This window comes from Cucumis melo, chromosome 5 (assembly GCF_025177605.1).
Source record: "Cucumis melo cultivar AY chromosome 5, USDA_Cmelo_AY_1.0, whole genome shotgun sequence".
Taxonomy (NCBI): domain Eukaryota; kingdom Viridiplantae; phylum Streptophyta; class Magnoliopsida; order Cucurbitales; family Cucurbitaceae; genus Cucumis; species Cucumis melo.
In genome coordinates, this window is record NC_066861.1 from 2,033,429 (window position 1) to 2,055,024 (window position 21,596).

Genomic DNA, 21,596 nt, shown 5'->3' on the forward strand with positions numbered 1-21,596 from the left:
GAACCAATTTACGTAGGATTGACAATGAAATTTACCAATTCTATGCATTAGGGCATAGGACTGCCCTTTACGGGGCTGCCTAAAGTTTTGTCCCTAATTTTTTTTTATTCCTCGTGTTAAAAACACAATAATTCTTATACACACATGTGTTGGTTTCAATCATGTAATGTTAGTTTAAACGATGTTTTAAACTTGTCTTTTTTTACGTTTTATCTTATTTTAAAACTTGTGCTTTTCTTTAGTATCTTTACAATTTCATTTTTGTTCGAATTCCAATACAAAAGCACCCAAAGTTCTCGAACCAATTTGAGATGATTCCCCTGGAAACAAAAATTAATGTAACACGTTAAAAATGACTAATCCTAATGATAAGAATTAATTAAAAAGTGAAATGGGGAATTCGGAAGATGAGGGGGGGGGGGGGTGCAGTGATGCGGTGAAAAGACAGTCCATTGAACAAACGACACGTGGCATAACAAGGTAAGGGAGGATCTTTATTAAAAAAAAGTCTCTCTTAGTAGATAACATCCAACAAACCCTACGTTTTCCCTCCTTTAGTCGCACGTGGGGCATACCCATGTGGCATCTCACACGCGCGAACATTTTTTTTTTTTTACTTAAAGAAAAAAGAAAAAGTCATTTTTATTTTTTTTTTTAAAATTTTTAATTTTGGGGGTTTGTCACGTGCGAGCACTAGTCTTCGAATTGAATATTGTTTTTAATATTCATAAAAGAATTCACTAATCATGGCAAAGTTAGGTTTTAAAAATATTCATATTCCTAATTTTCTAAACTATTATTATAATTCCTAAATTATTCATTCAAATTTGTTTGTTAGTAATGAGATAAATCTTTTGTCTTTTTTTTCTTTTTCTTTTTTTTTTAACGAGGAATATCATATTCAAAAAATGGAATAAACCACTGCCAGTGGAATTAATTACTAAATTTCATATTTGTCATTTTCAGGTTGCAAGTTAATAAAATTGTAAATTACAAAAAAAAAAAAAAAAAAAGATTGTACTATTGGTTTCTAGTCGCAATTTGCCAATGAGTTTAAATCTAAGATGAGTCGAGTCGGATCAAATTAAATGAATGGATTGGAAACTTAAAAATTATACAGTTTTCCTCTTTATTTTCTTTCAAGCGTTTGAGTTTTTCTTTTTTGTTTCAACTTTCAAGCAAAGTGGTTTGAAACCAAACCAGATTATTTGATCTTATATTACAAGTCATAAATGAGTACGGTATAGTGGATTTTTAATTCTAACCGACTCGTCCCAAAATCGAGTTGTATAGATATAAGATTGACTCAACCCAATTAGTTCAAATATAAGATGAGTTGGGTCGGGTTAAATTAAACAAACAAAAAAAAGTTTAGAAAATTCGAAAACAAACACTTTTACTCTTCATTTTCTCTCGTATCTAAAGTTGGATCCTTTGAGTTTTTTTTTTTTCTTTTTATTTGTTTCAAGACCATTTATGTATATTTTTTTCATGGAAAAATATAAATTAATAATGTAGTTGAATAGTTTTTTTTCTTTTTTATTCCTTTTTTTTTCTTAATTAATCTTTACTTTGTGGTGAATCTCATTTTAATTTGATGTGTTTATGATTCCAAGTATGAGTAAAGAAAATCAATTGTACTTCACCTTAAACAAAACATATTGATTCTTTAATAATTTAAATACACGTACGATTATTAAAAAAAAACACATATAGAATTAACTTTGCACATTTCACTATGTATTTAACTTTTCTCTTAATTATTAGAATGTATCATTATTAAATTTATATTAAACTCTAACTTCTTCTGCATACACAACTCTCATGTTAAAATGCCCTAATTTAAACAATAATGAGTACGAACAATATTTTTTTGAAAAGATATATGTGGTGACGGTGGTGTGGAAGATCAAACTTTAGACAACCAATTAAATTATAACGACAACAATTAGACACTCTAAACATATATTAGAAAATAATAATACAGGTCATTGGTTAATGTGGAAATAAAATAATTATTAGAGATGTAAATGGGTAGAATTGGGTTGGGTTCAGGAACATTTCTAACCCAATATATATTTTTAGGTTGGTTGGGTTGACAATCCGAATAACCCGAATTGTCGAGTTGTATTATTTACTTTTTTTTTTCATTCCTAATGTTTATACGATATAAATTAAATTGTTGTACGTCAATAAATACTCACATCTAAAAATTCAAACATCCATAAAAGTTCAACATTCCAAACATTATCCATAAATATTAAATAAATAATAAAATATTTATAATATAATATAAATATTATTAATTCGGATCGGGTTGGGTTAACCTGAATTTTTCAACCCCTAACTCGAAAAAATCCAAAACTTTCAATCCAACCCGATAGTCTAGGTTATCAGGTTATTCTTATACTCCTGATTATTACTTTATTTAGGAACCATCGTAAATTGACTTACCGATCAAAAGAGAAACAAAACTTTGAAAACTAAGAAAATATTATTATTATTATTATTAAGTTGGGCATGAAGAGGGAAAACATAGATATATGATAAAAAGAAAATGTAATAAATGAAGTTCCGTGGGGCCTTCATTATACTTTATTGTTTGTGTGTATTTGTTTTTGTTTTTCTAAGACTTGGAGAGGGAGAAAATGTATTATTTTTGTTTTTAGAAAATTGATGAGGGGAAAGTAAAAATTTGGAAGAAAATATTAGGAAAAAAGAAAAGATGTAGTGGACCATATTTGGGACGTTTGCATATTTATATCCACACAATCCCCTACATGACACCTCCACTTTTACACATCTTATACTCCACACTCCAATCTCCACATAATATCATTTTAATAATTAACTTACTCTTTTTATATTTTTACCTTATATTTTATTCTATTTTAGTTTTTCTTACCTTTTAATTCTCCTTTTTCAATTCATACACTTTCAAAAATCTTCATTTTCAAATTTAGTTTAACATTAATGACCATTTGGGTTTTTACTTTTTAAAAAATAAGTATTTTGGTTAATGATTGGTTTTTTTTATTTGTAGGGTAAGAAGAATAATGAAGAGGAACGTAAATGTGGATGAAATTAAATTGTTATTTGTTCATCGTCTGGGTTTAAATGCATTGATTTGTAGATAAAATCATGTTGGGGTGGAAGAGTTTTCCTATTTACTTTCTAAGTTTGTGTCTACTCGTTGTTCGTTTTCTTCGCTAGTTGCTTGTTTTGTTAGTTTATTTATTTATTTATTTTTTTTAGAAACTAAATTTTAAAATAGTCATACTCCAACCTTAAACTTTTCAATTTGTACTATTTTGGTTTGCTCCAAAATTCTAAATTATTGTATAAAGTAGATTAAGATAGTTTGCATCCCAAATTCATATTATTATAACTAAAGATGTTAAATATATATAATTCAACATGTCTCTATTTCGGGCGTAGCAGGGCCAATGACGGTTAAACATAGCGTCACGACACTACAAATTTTTACTTGCACATCTATGCGCTCATTTAGCCATCTAAAGTGTATAAGTTTCCCACTTCTTTGTATTTTCTTTGTAAATCTTACCCCAATTCAATCCCAAGTAAGTTAGGGTACAAGTTTTTGTAAATGTTTTCTCTAAATTCATCAATAAAATTTTCTCAATTTCTTTGAAGATGTCTTTGATGTTCATCTTTTCTTCTAGAAGCTATGCCAAGATCAATAAGAAACCAAAAAGGTACTTCTTAATAATTAATTTTTAGTTTAATCTTTATTGGGAATCTATGTTTTAGTTGCATATTAATTTCAATCTTTAATTGAATTACAACCTTGATTTTGTATGAATTCTTGTTTGAATGACTTTTTCAATAATCGTGAGACCATAAATTTTTGTTTAATTTCTATAAAGGGGTGAGGAGGTAGACATGTTGATATCTCCACATGCGTGCTGCTGCAACCATGCGGTTAGACGAGGTGAGGAATAAAATAATAATATATTGTTTTCAATGTTTTTTTTATTTTATAATTAAATTGTTTTAAAATTCTTTTATTTGAAGTATTGAGGGACGAGGCCTTTTGACTGCTTAACGTATCGACGTTAAAGCGCTACGCTTTGACATGACTATTGAAGCGTTACATTTTAACATGTTCATTGAGGGATTATAGATCTAAGGCATTAATGACTTTCTTATTGTTGAGGCACGATGAAACTCACCACTATATATAGTCCCCCTTGTCCTCTCATTTTGGCCGGCCTATCAAAAAATGTATCGCTTACAAAGTTCTCTAAAAAAAACTCTTCTTTGTGTCTTGATTAATTCCTAGCATTTTCATTCTTCAGTATTGGTTTTTCGATTGGTTCTGATGTAGATATGATCCAGTATTAGGTTATTTTATCTTTAGAGATGCAGTAGCAATATCAATAACTGTTTGTACTCCAAGCAGAGCTGCAAAACGCCTTAAAAAGAGTATGTTATGTGACTCAGGCTTCATCTAACAAGTTTCTATTCTACAGTTATGTTAAGTCCAAATGTCCACCAGTTTAGGTTGAGTCGGGGCGTCCACTAGTCTATGCAACCATCTTCTTCATATGTTCAATTCATCAAGCGACCAAGTTCTAGGTGTTTTCTTATCTAGGCGTAAAAAAACTTAGACGCCTCACTATTGCTTCATTCGCTCTTCTACTACCAATTCCAACAACCCTCTTTACAATTTGCTCTCTCTTACTTTCTTTCCAACAAAATGCCCCATAAGTAAAGGATGAGTCTTGAACCTAGGTTTTGAGGGGATAAAAAAATAATCTTAGAACCAAACTAAATACTATTTTTGATATTATTTTAAAGATATATATATATATATATATATATATATATATATATATATATATATATATATATATATATATAAATAACATAAAATTGAAGGACTCGAATCTCTTCGATTCGGAGTGATGATGAAATTTTATAATCCTATAACATTGACCACTAAGTATGGACTTTTACATCTATAAAATTCAACTTTTATAATCATGTAACATATATATAATTCCTTTTTTCATCTTTGATTGTTTCCAAAAACTACGTGGAGTCTCATATAATATAATAACAATTGTTTTATTATTTATTAATTATGAGGTGTTTCCAATAACACATACACATATAATAAACTCTTTCTAAAAACAGAAAAAAGGTTAGGTTATCAACAAAGTTCCAAGAGTCTAATATTTTCCCCAATTTGAAAATGTTTTGGACACAATTTTAATTCATTTCTTCAAATGAGTAATCTTCTCTTCATTTTTAAACTATAATTTTATTTAAACTCTAATTCATTCCATTTAGAAATTTTTTTATTTGTTTATCTCCTTAATTGTTTCCTAGTTTAGTAAAATGTGAATTTTTTTAATATATATAATTAATAGTTTAAAATTTAAATTATATTTTTAATTAAAAATTTATTTCCAACATCCATCTTTTTGTTTTTGTTTTTTTTTTTTAAAATTTTAAACATATATATGTCAATTATCATTAAAATTTAGAGTTAAACAATATTAAAAAAAATACAATAAATAAATAAAAATATAAATTAATTAATAAATAATTATTATTTTTACATTTGTCCTTTTTAATAAAAAGTTGGAAAATGTCAATAAAAATTTAACCGACAATCTTATCTTCATATTTTTTAAAACAAATTTTCACTAGAAGTTTTGTTTTATTGAGGTATATTCTTCATGATTGATTATTATCGTTTGTGTGTATAATTAAATAGATTGTAGTTAATATTAATATATAGTAGTTTGAATGGTCGCATTATCATTTTTTTTTCCCTCAATGACGTGACATTATAGATTTATTAATATCCAATTTTGCAATTTTATAGAATTAATATTAAATGACAAGAGTTATTAAAAAAAAAAAAAAGAAAAGAAAAAGATGATTGTTTGTTTAAAAATTAATGACCTAAACATATTTATTTTATTGGTTAATAAGTCATATTTTTATTTCTTATTTTGTTCAATATGATATGCTCTTTTTTTTCTTTTTTTTCTTTCTTTTTTTCCTTCCTTAAATCAAAATAGAAAACACTTGGTTGTTAATTGATTAATTTGAAAAGCAGTTGTATTATTCATGTCTAATATGATCATATGTATAGTTATTTATTGAAAAATAATATTAAACATGAAGTTAATAGTTACTCTGGAATTTGCTAAAAAAAAATTATTTACTTACTATATGGAGAAAAATAATTAAATGCTTTTAACAATAATAACCTATTTATGTTTGCCTTGAATTCCATTCTAAGTTTTAATACATAAATCTTCAAATAAGTTTGTTTCTTCAATTTGAAAAAAAAAAAATTTATTATATATTATTTATTTAATGTTCGTATAAAATTTTATTTCTGTAAAACATATTATCACCCGTATTCCCATCATATTTACCTCGGTCCAACATTTGATGTTATTTACTTATGTTCTACATCTGTAATGCCACATGGAACCATATATAAATCCGTAAACAAAAAGTCATAATCCAATTAATAAGAGAAGAGTGATCAATTTGATTGCACTCGAAATTTATGTCACTCGAAATTTATGTCACGTAGTTATGTTATTGTTAGGGTTATAATAATCATTAGTGTAATTGTTTTTAGAGAAAAAAAACTATATTTTTTTTGACATATTTAATTAAATTTGACAAAAATACACCATTTAAAATAAACACAATAAAAAAAAAATCTAATTTTGTTTTAATTTTTAGGTTAATGAATATAAATACAAATACAATAATACTAAAAATAATAAAAAATAAAAGAAAAAAAAGGAGGAAAATGAGGTTTTGAGAAAAGAAAGCATATTCCCTAATTGCATTAGGAGGGTAATTAAAAATTGAATGGAGCGTGTCATTATTATAATAATGCATTGAACAAAATACTATATTAATACTATATATTAAAAAAAAGGGAAAAGAACATGACGAAATAAAAAGTTAATTATAAATTGTCAGACCCTTTCTCTCTTTCTTCTACATATATATATATATTTTATCTTTTCATTTTTAGTAATTTATTTACTTTTATCTTTTTTATATTGAAAAAAAAAAGCTATAAACTTTTGTGTTAAATATAGATACACCAAATTCAAAATTGTGTAATAAATTCCTTAGTTTAAATATTTTTTAAAAAGGAAATAAAGAGGAAAACAAAACATGAAGATTTGAAGGAGCATAGTATGTGTTTATTATTATTAATTTCCAACTTGAAAGAGTAAAATTATGGGTATCAATTGCTGCAGTGGTGACGGCTAGGGTTATACACATACGGTTATAAAGATTGCCACGGAGGTACCATCATTTCTCACATTCTGTTTACACGTGGCATTAGTTTCTTTTTTTTTTTTTTTTATTTTGTAGTAAGATTTTAAATTAAGAAAAAAAATAATAATATAACTTATCATGAAATTGTAAATTTGCTAACCGACAAATAAGGGATTAAAAAAAAATAAATAAATAAAAAGAAAGAAAATAAAAGATAATGGTAGGGCCATCTTACCCTTTTCCGGTGGGGTATATTATTTCCTACGTGGCTACTCTCTTCTTACACGAAAATATTAATTTTTTAATAGGGTAATGCTAACTCCACCGGTGAGTTGGTGTATAAAAATCTCACACAAGGGTATGGACGTCGAGTAACGTTCCACGTTGCGGAAACGTACGGGGCTGTTGAGTGGGTTTGCGTGACAGGCGTGTGTTGTTATCGTGGCCGTGATATTGTGTTAGATATTTCGTTATTTACCCGCATGTGAGCACGGGAAATGGATGAAGATCCGAGGTGGGTGCTTATGCAGTAAGCGGATAGAATCTAACCAATAACATCATGACACGTAGATAATGTAATTGTATACTTGGTTGGGTCCTTTCCACTTCGCTTCTTCTTCTTCTTCTTCTTCTTCTTTTAAAAAATAAAAACAGATTTAAATTATTACTGCGGAAGGGAAGTAAATAAAATAGAGAAAAATGACCGTGGAGTGGGACCGGGGGAGACACGTCAGCATATGATGCCACATAAGGCGAACGTGACAATAGGCCAAAGAGGGAGAGGGAGAGGGAGAGGGGAGGGAAGGAAATTATTAATTTATTAAATATTTGTATAATGTAAGGAAGTATTTGAGTGGGGCCCATAGGTTCTCGGAAATTCCGCGACCGTGACTCGGAGTTTCCTTCTCCGGGTCTGTAGTGGAAGGAGAGCCGTGGGATGGGGAGGATCGGACGGTGGAAAACATGGCGCGCTGATCGACACGGAGGGGCCTGTTTGGTTCGGTGCCAGCTCGGCGTCGAATCAAACTGGTTTTTAGGGTTTAATTTTAATTTGTTTAGAAAAAGGGACAAGGTGGCTACGTCAGATAATGATCCAACGATTGAAAAATTAGTGATTACGTTGATAAAAGAGATCAGGACGGTTGATTTTCATCAAGAGGAAATGCTTTTTCAATTTCTTTTTCACGTGGCCCCCACTAATCAAAATTTAATTTTTTCTCTTGAAATATCGACAAATTTTTTTACAAAAAAAGAGAGTGAAAAAAAGAAAATGAAAACGTGGAAACCGAATAATGAACTTGACCGGTTGGAACGATATTTTCTGCGGCCACCTAGATTCCTTGCGATCGTCGCGTTGCTTTTACCAACGTCTTGGCTACCGGCTATAGCCAGTCATCATCATCACATCTTTTGGAAAAATTCAAGAAACCCCTAAAACTACGATCGTGGCCTACATTTCTCTATCTTCATCACTGTATCTGAGTTCGTAGGGCAAAATATTTTAATTTTTAAATAAAATAAAATTAAAAGCAAATTCAAAATTGTTTTTCCTTTTTGAAAAATAAAATAAAATTAATTAGGATACTGAAAAAAAGGGGAATAAAATAGGAAAGCGGTAGCGAGTAAATATGAAAGCTTGGAAGGGAAGAAAAGACTGTGACACGTGGCTGTTTCATGATAAAGTAAGGGTCCCATCTTTGTCCCCACTTAATTCAACGTTTCTGATTTTGCCATGTTGGCTTATACTAAAATGTTGACCATACGATCTGTCGGGAATAGACGGTGTGGATATCTTGGCGTTTAGGGAGGCGAAATCTCAGCCGTTCATATTGGTCTGGGTGTGGGTTTCGCTTTAAGTGAAATAGAGCAAGAGCAAGAAAGAAGACAGAGTTTGAAGGGGTGGGGGAGAGGAAAAGGAAAAAGAGAGAGAGAGAGAGAGAGAGAGAGAGAAAAAGGAAGAACTAACAAGCTCCAGATAATATAGATTGGAGGATTAGATAAACGAAAAGCTACGATTTTTCTTCTTCTGCACATACATAGGTTTCTTTTAGTGGAGAAATCTTGTTTTCTTCTTTGATTTCTAACCGGTTTTCGGCCGGGAATCTGGAATTTCTTTTTCTTGGCGTTGTGTTCTTCCGGCGATTTTTCAGTTAGGGTTTTTTTTTTTTTTTTTTGTTGGAGATGAGATTAGTGTTTCGGTATAGTTGATTCGGTGGAAGAGGGAAAGAATCGAATCGTATCTGATATGGATAGGAACAGAGAAGCTAGAAGGACGACGACGAACATGGTGGCCTCTAACGGGCTTTCTAGACGGAGATACAGGAGTGGTAGTCTTCGTGACTCTCCAGGTCTCAATTTTCTCAGATCTAACTGTTTCCGATGATGATTATTAGTTATAATTATCATCTCTCTTTTTTTGGTTTTTTTCGATTTTGATTTTTACTGATTTTTTGTATTTCTCTGTAGAGGATGATGGACCACTGGAGTTACAGGATACCGTGAGGTTGAGAGATCGAGGCAGTGGGAAGAAAGATCGAGATCGAGATAGGGATAGAGACAGAGATCGAGATAGGGATAGAGATCGGCTAAGCAGGAGCAAGAGGAGAAGAGCTGATAGATTGATTCATGGTGGTAGTAATAGAGAAGACGGTGGGGAAGATAGTTCTGAAGAGAGTGTAAACGATGAAGAGGATGAGGAAGACGATGATGGTGGTGGTGGTGGAACTGGTGGTGGAGCATCCGTTAGAATGCTTCCGCCGAATCCAGCGACGATTTTGAACCATCGGAAGAGTTATCCACCGGCGAAGAGTTTTAGAGCAGCACCGTCGTGGAAAGCCGCCGATGAAATGATTGGTGTGTCGGTGCCGAGAAAAGCCCGGTCAGGTACGGAAAACCTACTGCCATGGATTTCGTTGCCCTAGGTCATAAAAAGAGGTTCTGACGATTCTGACGATTTTGTGTTTGTTTCAGCCTCGACGAAGCGGTCTCATGAATGTTGGCCAGCAGCGGCGGGGAGCGGAACGGTGACCGAAGCCATTCACCGGCAAGCTTCGACATCGCCAGTGAGGCCAAGTCTTACATCAATGGTGACGCTTCAACCTCCAGCCTCGCCTTCTTCTTCCAATGCTCCGGTGAGGAAGAAGCTGGTCGGTCTTTGGTCTTACTTCTACTCCGTTTTATATATTTTCTGATTCTTTTTTTTGGGGGAAAAAGGGGTGTATCTGACGAGCCGTCTGCTGTTGTAGAAGCAAACAGGACCTAAACTACGGCCACTCAAATCCTCAAAACCATCACCCATGGCTCAAGATGAGATCGAGATCGAGATTGCTGAAGTCTTGTACGGTATGATGAGGCAACCTCAAGCTCCTCCTAAACAAGAACCATCTTCTACTACTGATTCAATGAAGTTCGATCCGAAATCAACCACCGATGCGAAATCCAGAGTTTCATCCCCGATTTCCAACGCTTCTTCTGCTTTGCCTACCCCTTCAACTTTGCCTCAAAATTCCAGTTGTTCTGTCACTCCAATATCAGCCACCGGTGAGCAATTTTTTTTAAATGTTTGTTTTTGGGGTGGGAGCTCTGAAATCACTCGTCAGATTATTCTCTTTTTCCTTTTTCAGTAACAACAGTTTTTTTTAGAAACTGACGCAATATTTATTTTTATGTATCCGATGTGAAATTTACAGCACCCAAGAGGAAAAGACCGCGTCCTGTGAAGTACGACGATGAGAACACCGCTACTTTCAGCCTTCGGAATAGCCCCATTTCATCAACAGCCAAGCAGGAGGCCGATCAACCCATTAACGCCGAGATCCCTTCATCAAATGTGGAGAAAGTTGCAGGATCTGGAGTTGAAAATGGTGGAGTTTCAAACGAAGCTGGTAATTCTCAGGCCTTACCACCAGCATTAGAGTCCCATCCGGAATCTATGAAGGTGGAAACAGCCAGTGCTATGTCCAATTCTAAGCCATTGACTGAAGAATCAGAAGATAAAGATTTGGGTTCAAGTAAGGAAGAACCCCAATCTCCCTTGAAGGAATCAAATGGCCCTAGATTTGAAGATAAGCGAGAGGATATGACAACGACTAAATCGTAAGAATCAACAACCAGATTTTGTAGGAAAAAAGTCATTTTCTTTCCAGACTTGCTTAATTAATTTTTTTTTCTTTCCCCCTCTTTTGGTATGTATTCAGAAATTCATCAACCTTCGATGTTGAGAACCAGCGGGATGATAAGTACAAGATAGATCTGATGGTGAAGATAATTTTCTTCTTCTTCTTCTTCTTCTAAAAATTAAAAAAAAAAAAAGAATATTCTCAATCAATTTTTATTTTTTTAATATGAAAAATTTGGACTTTTCGTCCTTGTGTTGTACAGGCTCTTCCACCATTACGAGCTTCTCCAGAAAGAGATGGTGAGATTGATTTTGTGGCCGTAGATGCTAAACCTATGGTCATAGATGCAGACACGGTAAGCGGGGCCACCCTACCTTCTCCTCCCCACTTGCTTTAAAGCTCTGGCCCATGTTGGATTTAATTGTATATAATCGAGTTTGGCTTTACATTTATGTAGGAAATGAAGCCTCTGATAAAGGAAGAAGACAAAGGAACAATCAGACTCGGTGCTAAAGAGGCGGTGAATGTGGAGTCTAAAGCTATACCGGTTGAAGAAGCTGATTCAAAGAAACCCATTGTTGGAAAAGATAGAAATATTGGCCTTCAGCTTGATTTAGAGAAGGCGACTGATAGAGATGCTGCCACTGCAAATGTAGCCTCCAACAAACTCCACCAGCATGTTTCGAAACAAACGTCGCAGCCCGGCTCTGAAAAGACTGGATCTGCTGGTAGGTTCCCGATTTCTCAAATCATCCCAGCCACCCCTTTCCTTCTCTTTTCCTTTCTTGTTTTTGCTTCAAATGGGTTGCTGAATTAGTGGTTTTTTTTCTCACTTATCTTGTTCAGTTCAAGCGACCTCTCTTCCTTTGCCCATGTCTCTACCCGGATGGCCAAGTGGGCTGCCTCCTATGGGGTACGGTTGCCACAATCTATTGTTTTTATTGGGAACCTTGCTATGCTTATTAGCTAGCAGTATATATTGGTGTTTTTCTTTGTTCTACTTCCATTGGAATGACGCTGTCGTTTCTTAGCAGATATGTGGCACCGCTACCAGGAGTTGGGTCTGTTGATGGAAGCGCGTTGCCTACTGCTGCTTTGCAGGTAGTTATATTTCTGCATGATTTTCAACTTCATTCCTTGTTTTCCCATTCTATGCACTTCCTAAATCTATCCTTGTTTGGATTATAACAGCCGCCAAATTTGCTTTTTCCTCAACCTCGGCCGAAGAGGTGTGCTACTCATTTCTACGTTGCTCGGAATATATTGTATCACCAGCAAATTGCGCGGATGAATCCGTTTTGGCCTGCAGCAGCGGGTTCTGGTTCCTTGTTTGGGCCCAAGCATGGAACTCACAGCATTGTGCCCTCTGCAGATTTGCAAGGAAATCTTCCGAAAGGCGGGATAAATGCAATGCAGGATAAGGGCCAGGGCCTTGGAATGTTCTCAGGTCATTCTGGAAAGGATAGGGGCTCTCAAGCTGTTAATGCTGTGGATGCCTCCCAGAGAAAGCAAATTTTGCTTCAGCAAGCGCTACCCCCAGGAGCTCCTAGCAATATCCTGGTATAGCTTTCTCTCCAATTTATCTCTTCTCTTCTTTCTTCTCTCCCACTTCTGCATTTGTGCTGAACTTGGTGTCCTCTTGTTGATTTTCAGCACGGCCCTGCTTTCCTTCTGCCACTGAGTCAGCAACAGGCAGCGGTAGCCACTTCTATTAGGCCGGTTTCTGTGAAGTCTCCTCCTTCTAGTGGGAATGCCAATGGCAGTGTGGCTTCAAATGCTTCAAATCCTGCCTCTGTTAGTACCTCAGCCGCTGCAGCAATTGCGGCACCTGCAATGAGTTTCAATTATTCGGGCGTGCCTGGCAATGAACCACAGTATTTAGCCATTTTGCAGAACAATGGATATACATACCCAATTCCTGCACATGTTGGGGCACCGCCAGCGTATAGAGGAACCCATGCTCACTCGATGCCATTTTTCAATGGGTCATTTTATTCTTCACAAATGCTTCATCCTTCACAGCTTCAGCAGCAACCTCCACCTCAGTCTCATCCTAATCAACCGGGGCTTCAAAATGCTAATACTGCCAATGGTTCCTCATCTTCTCAGAAGAATGTATCTAATCAGCAGCAGAGGCCACATGGGAGCAGTGTCAGTGGGAACTTTCAAGGCTTTCCTGCATCTAGAAACCAGCCATCTCAATCTCAGCAGCCACAGCAGCCACAGCAGAACCATGGTTCTCATCAAACTAGGCAACTTGAGCCTGAGATTGGTGGTGAAGATAGCCCATCGACTGCCGATAGTCGAGTGAATCTTGCTAATTTGAGTGTCTATGGCCCAAATTTTCCGATGCCAATTCATACTCCCAATTTTGCTTTGATGACTCCTGCATCAATGCCAGCCGCGGGTGGTGCACCTAATGACAAAAAACAGCAGCCCCAACAACAGTCACAGGGTTCAAAGGCTCTGGAACAATCTCAAACTATTCCTTTGTCTTTTGCTCCTCCCAACGGGGCGCCTTCTGCCCCTGGACTTGACCTTTCATCCATATCACCAAATCATCCTATTTTTCAAAGTCTTCCTGAGATCACCAGGCAAGGGTACCATCAGATTATGGCTGCTGCTGCTGCCGCACAGGCTGCCCAGCAGAAAAAGAATTATCGTGTTGCTGAAGAAGGAAAAACAGCACATTCATCTGTTGGGGAGGATGAGAGAAAAAACATTTCTGTAAAGGCTCCTCCAACTGTTGGTCAGTCCATTGCCTTCTCTAGATCGGATTTAGCTGAGACATCGCTTTCTACAATACCAGCTGGGGCTGCCGTTGTTGACAGCTCTGCTAGAACTCTTAACCTCGGTTCTGCTGCTAGACCTTCAGGTTCTGTTGTGCCGTCTTCGATGGGCACTGTAAACATGTGTGGTTCTCAGCATCCACTGCAGCGAAATCAGCAGCAGCAACAACAACAAATAATTCAGCTTCAAAAGCAACAGCAATATGCTGCTGCAGCAGCAGCTGCAGCAAGGACCAAAACATCGACAACAAGTAATGGCAATGTTTATGGTGAGCACACACCTGCATCTTCAATGGCCGCGAAGTTTCCGAATGCTTTGTCTTATTCTCAAAATCTCGTCCAAAGTAACAGCAATAGTCCTGCTCAATCTCCTCAGTGGAAAAATTCTGCAAGGGCCACCTCTTCTCAGGTTCAAACACCCCCTCTGTCTTCATCAAATACATCATCCATCAAAAATCTTCCCCAACAGCAGGGCCGTCCACAGCCAAACCACTCTCAGATTTCTTTTTCAGCCAGCTCAAAATCTACAACACAATCCCAAGGGCAGCAACCTGCAAACAGTAATCAATCACCTTCACCTGGAATGATTGGTTCACCGACTAATTCGTCAATCTCAAAGGGTGCTGGTGGAAGCCCACGGACTGCTGCCTCTGGTTCTTTGGGCCACAAAGTTGGTCAATCATCTTCATTATCTTCGCAGCAGACAAAGAATCCTACATCTATGCCCCAGCAGAAGTCATCTCCTGTTGGTGGGAGGAACGTTACGTCGATTCTTGGCAATAATCAAATGACCTCTTCAAGTTCTGGAAATAAATTATCCCAACAGTCGCAGCAGCAACAACAGCAACAACATTTGGCGAAGCAGACATTGCAGCAAGCACAGTTACTCTTCCCTTATATGCAGCAAGTTTCCCATTCTTCTAGTAGTAGTGCAACTGTTTCACCTTCGAGTGGTTTTTATCTTCCTAGGCGTCGTCCTGAGCAGCAATCACAACCACAGGGCTCAGGAGGAACGTCCTCCAATGGAATGCTATCCCTCTGCCACCCTGTTACACTCGGAGGCAGCAGCACTACTGATCCTGCAAAGGCTGTTGCTGCTGCTGCTGCGGCGGCTAACAATATGAAAGGCGGTGGCGGTGGTGGTTTACCCACACAAGCCATTCTCCATCCTGCTCAGTTTGCAGCTGCACAGTCTTCTGGTAATCCTCATCAACTTGTACCTGCAGGTTTCCCTTACGTTCATACAGCTGCAGTGCAAGTGAAATCGACAGAGCAAAAACAACCTGCGGGTGGGTAGAGGATTATGGCTCTTGTTCTTTAACCAACCCATCCAGCTACTATTATTTCAAATCGGGACTGTAGACTTATGAACGATGACGTTTCTTGCCCGGGAAAGGAAGTAACGGTGGGCGTATCTTATGGCAGCCTGATGAGAAATGAAAGTTCAAATAGAGCGCTAAAGCAGAACGGCAGTCTGAATGCTTGTCGGACTCTTGAACCCACAATTTTGGGAAAGCTATGAGAGGAAGTGGGAAATATTGTCCTCCATTTGAGATGGGCTCAGATGTGGGTTGTTCAGTTATCTGTCTGGGTTGATGACAATGTTTAAATACGGTTTGGGTCTGGATGGGGAAAGGAAAAGACAATCCAAAGAAGAATCTTTGAAGCAATACACACGGCACAGCAACTTCCAACTGGTGTGAAACCATATTGAATATGACAATGATGGAATGAAGGAGAGAGGAAAAGCAAGAAAGATATCCTTTTCCTTTCCTTTCCTTTCTTTTCCTTTCCTTACCTTTGGCTTGGCTGGTGGGTTGTAATGGTGGAGGTTCTTTTTCTTCCTTAAAATATTTGATTTCATTCCCTTTTTGAGGTTTATTTCTCTCTTTAAGATCTCTTTAGAAACAGTGTCATCTCTCTTTAACATATATATAATATATATATGTGCAGTGAAGGAAAAAGAGGGTGTAGTTGTTTGTATATGCTTGGCACATAAAAATGGGTTAGCCCTCAATTTTTTTTGATTTGAAAAAAAAAAAAAAAGCTATTGCCTCCTTTAATTGATCCCTTTAGAAAAAACTCACATTAAAGTCTGAAGTTTTTTTTTTTTTCTAATGAAGTATGTAGATCTTTTACTATTAGTCTTTCTATGCATTGTTTGTAAAAAAAGATGCTTAGGAAACAGTTGAATAAAAGTGAGAAAAATGGGTGTATAGTCCACAGAAGAAGGTTGTGGAAAAGGAGTTGGGTTCTTTTATTGTTGTCATTATCTTAGTGGTGGTGGGTGTATGACAGGGGTTTTAGATTATCATATACTTTGTTTTTTTTTTTAATCTTTAGATGTGGAGAAAGAAATTAAAAGTTTGATTTGAAGAACAAAATTTGTAATTTATAAGAAAAAGAATTTGGTGATTAGGGGGTTGGGGAGGAGATGTGGCCAATTGGGAAGTGAAGTGCGGCATTCAAAGGAACAGTCAAGGTCAAGATGGGACATACACTTCTGACATGTTTGTTTCCTTCTATTATAACCTAATAAGATACTCTTGCACGTGTCTTCCCCAATGTTTTTTCTTTCTAAAAAAATTTATTTTATTAAAAATGCTAAATTTACCCTTAGACCTATCACTTTCATTTGTAATCTAATCTTATCTTATCCTTCAACTTTAAATTTGTGCAACTACTTTATAAACTTAAAGAGTGTAGTTGAACAACCTTAAGTAATTATGGCAATGTAAAATTTTATGTTTAGTATATCGAGAATTGGGGAATATGAGATTTTGTCGACTAGCAAACCATTCATTTTTTTTATAGTTTAATTGACACTTATATGTAATTGAGGGTCTGGTTTCTTATTATAATACTAAGGGATTTCAACTAGAATAACCTAAATTGTTATATGATATTACATAATGGATATTTCTTTTTAATATATTACATAAATCGGTTAACATTTTTCATAAAAGTTAGGACAAATTTACCTTATTATCTAAATTTTATTAATCTTGAACAATATTTTTTTAATTATCAATCACATTGTAATTCCTTTAACTATTAATATATATATATATATATATATATATATATATATATATATATATATTTGTATCTATTAATTTAATAATTTAAATATGGTATAAATTGTTATTTTATATGGAAATAATATTTTTAATTATCCTAAAAAATAAATATTTTCAATTTCATGCTCAACCAAAAATTAATTTTTCATGATCATCAATGTTGGTGTCGACATTTTCTTTCTATTACAAATAAAATTTGTTCTTTCTTCTTCCCTTCCGATTTGCTTCTCGTGATACAGATAGTCTTTTTTTTTCCGTATATTATTTATTCTTTCGTTTCGTAGCATATATTTTTTCTTTAAAAAATTTGTTCTTTCTTCTTCCATTTCGTAGCATGTATTCTTTTCCTTAAAAATTTTGTTATTTATTCTTCCGTTTCGTAGCATATATTCCAGTATGTTCCTCGTATTTTGATTTTTCACATATGTTACTGAATAATACATTTATGTTTTGTGATTTGTTACATATATACTACTGTATGTATACAATAGTACATACGCAGATTTTTTTCATGTTCTGTAATTTTTTCTTACTAAATTTAACAAATTGAAGACATAACATTTCATTCATAAAATATATAATATATTATTTCATATATACTATTCATAAATCAATTTAATATATCATATTTTTTAGTAAATGTATGTCAAGTTATATGTATTATTGTATATATGAAGCAGTATATATACACTAAATAACAAAATCAATATATCATATTTTTTGAAAACTATATATCAACATATTTATAAATTGTATATATTAAATAGTATATATCAAAATGTAATATTACGAATCGAAGTTTAAAATGTTTTAGGAAATCTACGATGTAATGGAGTAAGGAAAAATATAAGGAATTGAGGAAGACAACTAACCGAAAGTATGAAGATAGCAAAAAAAAAAAAAAACGAAATAAATTGAAAATTGATGAAGAATGAAATCAGAATCGATGATGGAGGAAATAAGATTACGTGAATAAGGAAATTATTTCCATATTCAAAGATATATTATTTGATGATAATCTAAAATAACTTATATAAGATAACGATTTTTTATTAATAATTAAAATCATAATTAAGGAAGTTATAATTTACACAATAATGATAAATATTATGTAAATAAGGCAAAATATACTTCTTAATTTCGAATTACCTATATAATTAATGTTAATCATAAAGTTAAAATTATCCTACAAACATATGAATTCTTAATTAAATAAAAAAAATATTATTTTCTAAATATTTGTAAAATTTGACAATCAAATTAGGAATTCTCTCTAAATCTTTCAATCGCTCAAGAGGTAAAAGAGGTTGAAGATTTGTGTAGTTGGATGAATGCTCTTCTCCTCTCTACCCTTTGAAAGTGAAATCACATTGTGTTGAGTAGGAAGTGGGACCCACACTTCCTCAATTGAGAATCTATTCAAAAAATTTCCCAAAATATTACCATTTTGTCCTCTATATACCCAATTGCTCAAATTTTCTTTTTTTTTTTCTTTTTTTTTTTTTCGACATCCAAAGATACCCTTTTTTACTCACCAACTTTTCATTTTAAATATCATTACTACATAATTTACAATAATGTTTTAAGTAATTTAATATGATTGTTTCTTCATTATCTTATGTGTCCATTGTGTGTTTCACCACATCTAGAAACTTTAGTTTTTATATTTGAAACCCATGTGCTAAATAATTTATGTATAAATCTTTGATTACAAACAACCACTAATTTGTTTATGATATCTTGTATTGGTGTATGTGTTAAACAAATCTTTAATACCTAATTATTCAAATTTTTATATTTGTATATCATTAATCATGGTAAGATAGAGTTTAAGGGTTGTTTCTGATTGTTACTTGTAGATGTTCTTGTAATTTTTGTAGCTCTAGTGCCCTACCTTTTTCTTCTGTTCACAAAGTGCATGAGACTCACTGGAACTTTAATTTTCTTAGTTGTTTTTTTCCTATTTTTTAATGACGATTTTGTTAGGTTTAATGAAATTTTCATTTCAAAGAAAAAAATAGACATCCACAGATATGTCTTTTACAAATACATATTGATGACTAATAAGTAAATGTTGTAAGAGTATCCATAGAGACAATTACCCACCTCATTGATCTAACAAAAAAAAAAAAAAAAGATGGTAACGATCTATCATAATTCATATGGAGTTTACATATTGTGAGAATAGAAAAAAAAAAACTTAAATGTTAATTGACCTACACTTATTTATCCGATAAAAATTTATCACGTGATGATTCTTTTTTAAAGTAATAAAATTCTACTAGTTCCACAACCTAATTATTTTCCTTTATCATATAAGAAAACACCCTTTGAATCAATCAATTAAATTGATTACATTTCACTAGTGTATACATAAATATGTGTTATAAAAATCAAAGTTACCCATATTTATTTGTTTAATTATATATATATATATATATATATATTCTATTTAGGAAGAGAAATGTATCCTAAAGAAAGGGCATTGAATAAACTATTGCACATTAAAGGAAACCTACATAGAAGGGAAGTTGGTACATGCTTGGTGGGACTATTGTCATAAAACTTCTCAAAATAATCAATGATGGGACATTTATGTCTCAAAATCTAAAGCATTATGAATTTTATGCTTTCCATTTTTTTTTTCTATATTCCCAATCTATAACTTTCATCTCATAGTCCTTATTTGGTATATGCAATTTGAACTTATGTTTTATGTTTTGTATTAATTCAATCAAATAGATTCAAACAATATTTGTACAATTTTTTTTTTAAAAAAAGTATTATTAGATTCTATGATCTAAATATTGAGACTTTCGAAAACAATAATTTTTTTTTATTTTTTTTCAACAAACTATTATGATAGAAGTAGTAGAAAAAATGACCAAATATGTAGAATATAAATATACTAAACTATAGTTCTTGAATTATTTGCAAAAACACATCTAATTTCTAGATATGCTATCAAACATATACTTTATGGAACAATGGATAGGTTAATAGTTAATATATTTTTACTTTCTCTTTTTTCTTTTTCTCACATATTGATGTGGTAAAGGCCCACCAAAGTCCGTACGGATGGTTGGTACTTGGGGAATAGGTATTGAGAATATTCATGAGGTTTTTGTTCATTTACCATTTGCATTTTAACCATTTTGTATTCTTTTGAAAGATTACAACTTCTAATTTTTAAAGCGGGAATGGTTGTGCAGTAGATTGGAAGTGAGCATGACAGATCAAAAAACAGTCATAAGCTAAAGACAGCCGATTGGAGATAAAGAAAGGGTCGTAGTTAGTTTTGATTTGAGAAAATCTGAATCGACAACATTTTAAAAAATTCAAAAGCTTAAACGACATAGAATGGTGATCAATCAATCAACCAATGGTCGGGGTTGGTTTAAACATCTATCAAATAAAAATTCGAAAAACCGACTTCGACCGGTTGATGCTCATCCTAACAGTAAGAGTATTTTCTAAGTTTGTTTGGGAGTAGTTGAACTCAACAAAATATGAATCAATGACCAACTTAGTCATTTAGTCAATCAGACATAATCCTAACTCGTATAGAACGAGAAAAAAATCCATCTAATCTAATCCTACAATGAAAAAAAAGTAAGCTTTATATATTTCATTTTATAAATAAATTATTATAACTTCATGCGAGGTATCTAACAACTTTCCTATATAGCATAAACTTACTGAAGATTCTCTGTTCTATAGTTTTTCATCTCTAACTTTACCATCACAAACTTTTTTTTTGCAAATTCTCTTTCCAAATTACAAATTTACCGTTGTTACGTGATGATAATATCTGATTTTTAAAATTTGTATCAACAAAGACTAAAAGAATTAACGTGTACATATATTGATTAATTTTGAGTTTAATAACATCTGGTATGGATACATAGACCTCTAATCTTCAGATTGAAAATGTATTTCTTTTTCTAGTACTTCAACAAGTAAAGCACATAAATTTTAACTTCTGGTCTCAAAGGAACGAGTATATATATTTAGTTATATGTTATAATCGATTAAAGTATACCTAGATCGATTAAAAATTTCTTTTTTTAGTGACCACATGAATATTGAACTTAGGTGTTATTTGATCTTAACCCAAAAGCTCATCCTAATTTCATTCTTTTTCTTTTTCCTTTTCCTTTTCAAATATTCTTACTTTTTTAAATCTAAATTTTGGACAAATATCATTTACTATATTTTGTGTATTAGATTAGGACTCATATTTCATTAATTAAGACTCATGTATCAACTTATGAAAAAACTTAATAAAGACCAAAACAGTTTTCTACGATTGTCTA

General features: G+C 33.2%; 1 protein-coding gene across 5 annotated transcripts; it reads left to right on the plus strand.

Moving 5' to 3' along the window:
• The first annotated feature begins 9,170 nt into the window (after positions 1-9,170).
• On the plus strand, positions 9,171-16,263 carry LOC103491405 (protein TIME FOR COFFEE). Of its 5 annotated transcripts, none has more exons than XM_008451334.3 (12): positions 9,171-9,641; positions 9,760-10,176; positions 10,264-10,439; positions 10,539-10,833; positions 10,983-11,388; positions 11,490-11,550; positions 11,674-11,766; positions 11,869-12,139; positions 12,258-12,324; positions 12,446-12,512; positions 12,603-12,971; positions 13,065-16,263. In XM_008451334.3, exons 1-12 carry the CDS (start codon positions 9,539-9,541, stop codon positions 15,495-15,497), a joined length of 4,758 nt encoding a protein of 1,585 aa, XP_008449556.2. In that variant the 5' UTR covers positions 9,171-9,538; the 3' UTR covers positions 15,498-16,263. The 5 variants fall into 5 exon arrangements, with proteins under 5 accessions (XP_008449556.2, XP_008449557.2, XP_008449558.2 ...); XM_008451335.3 differs by having other exon boundaries at positions 10,542-10,833; XM_008451336.3 differs by having other exon boundaries at positions 10,264-10,424.
• The last annotated feature ends 5,333 nt before the right edge of the window (positions 16,264-21,596 follow it).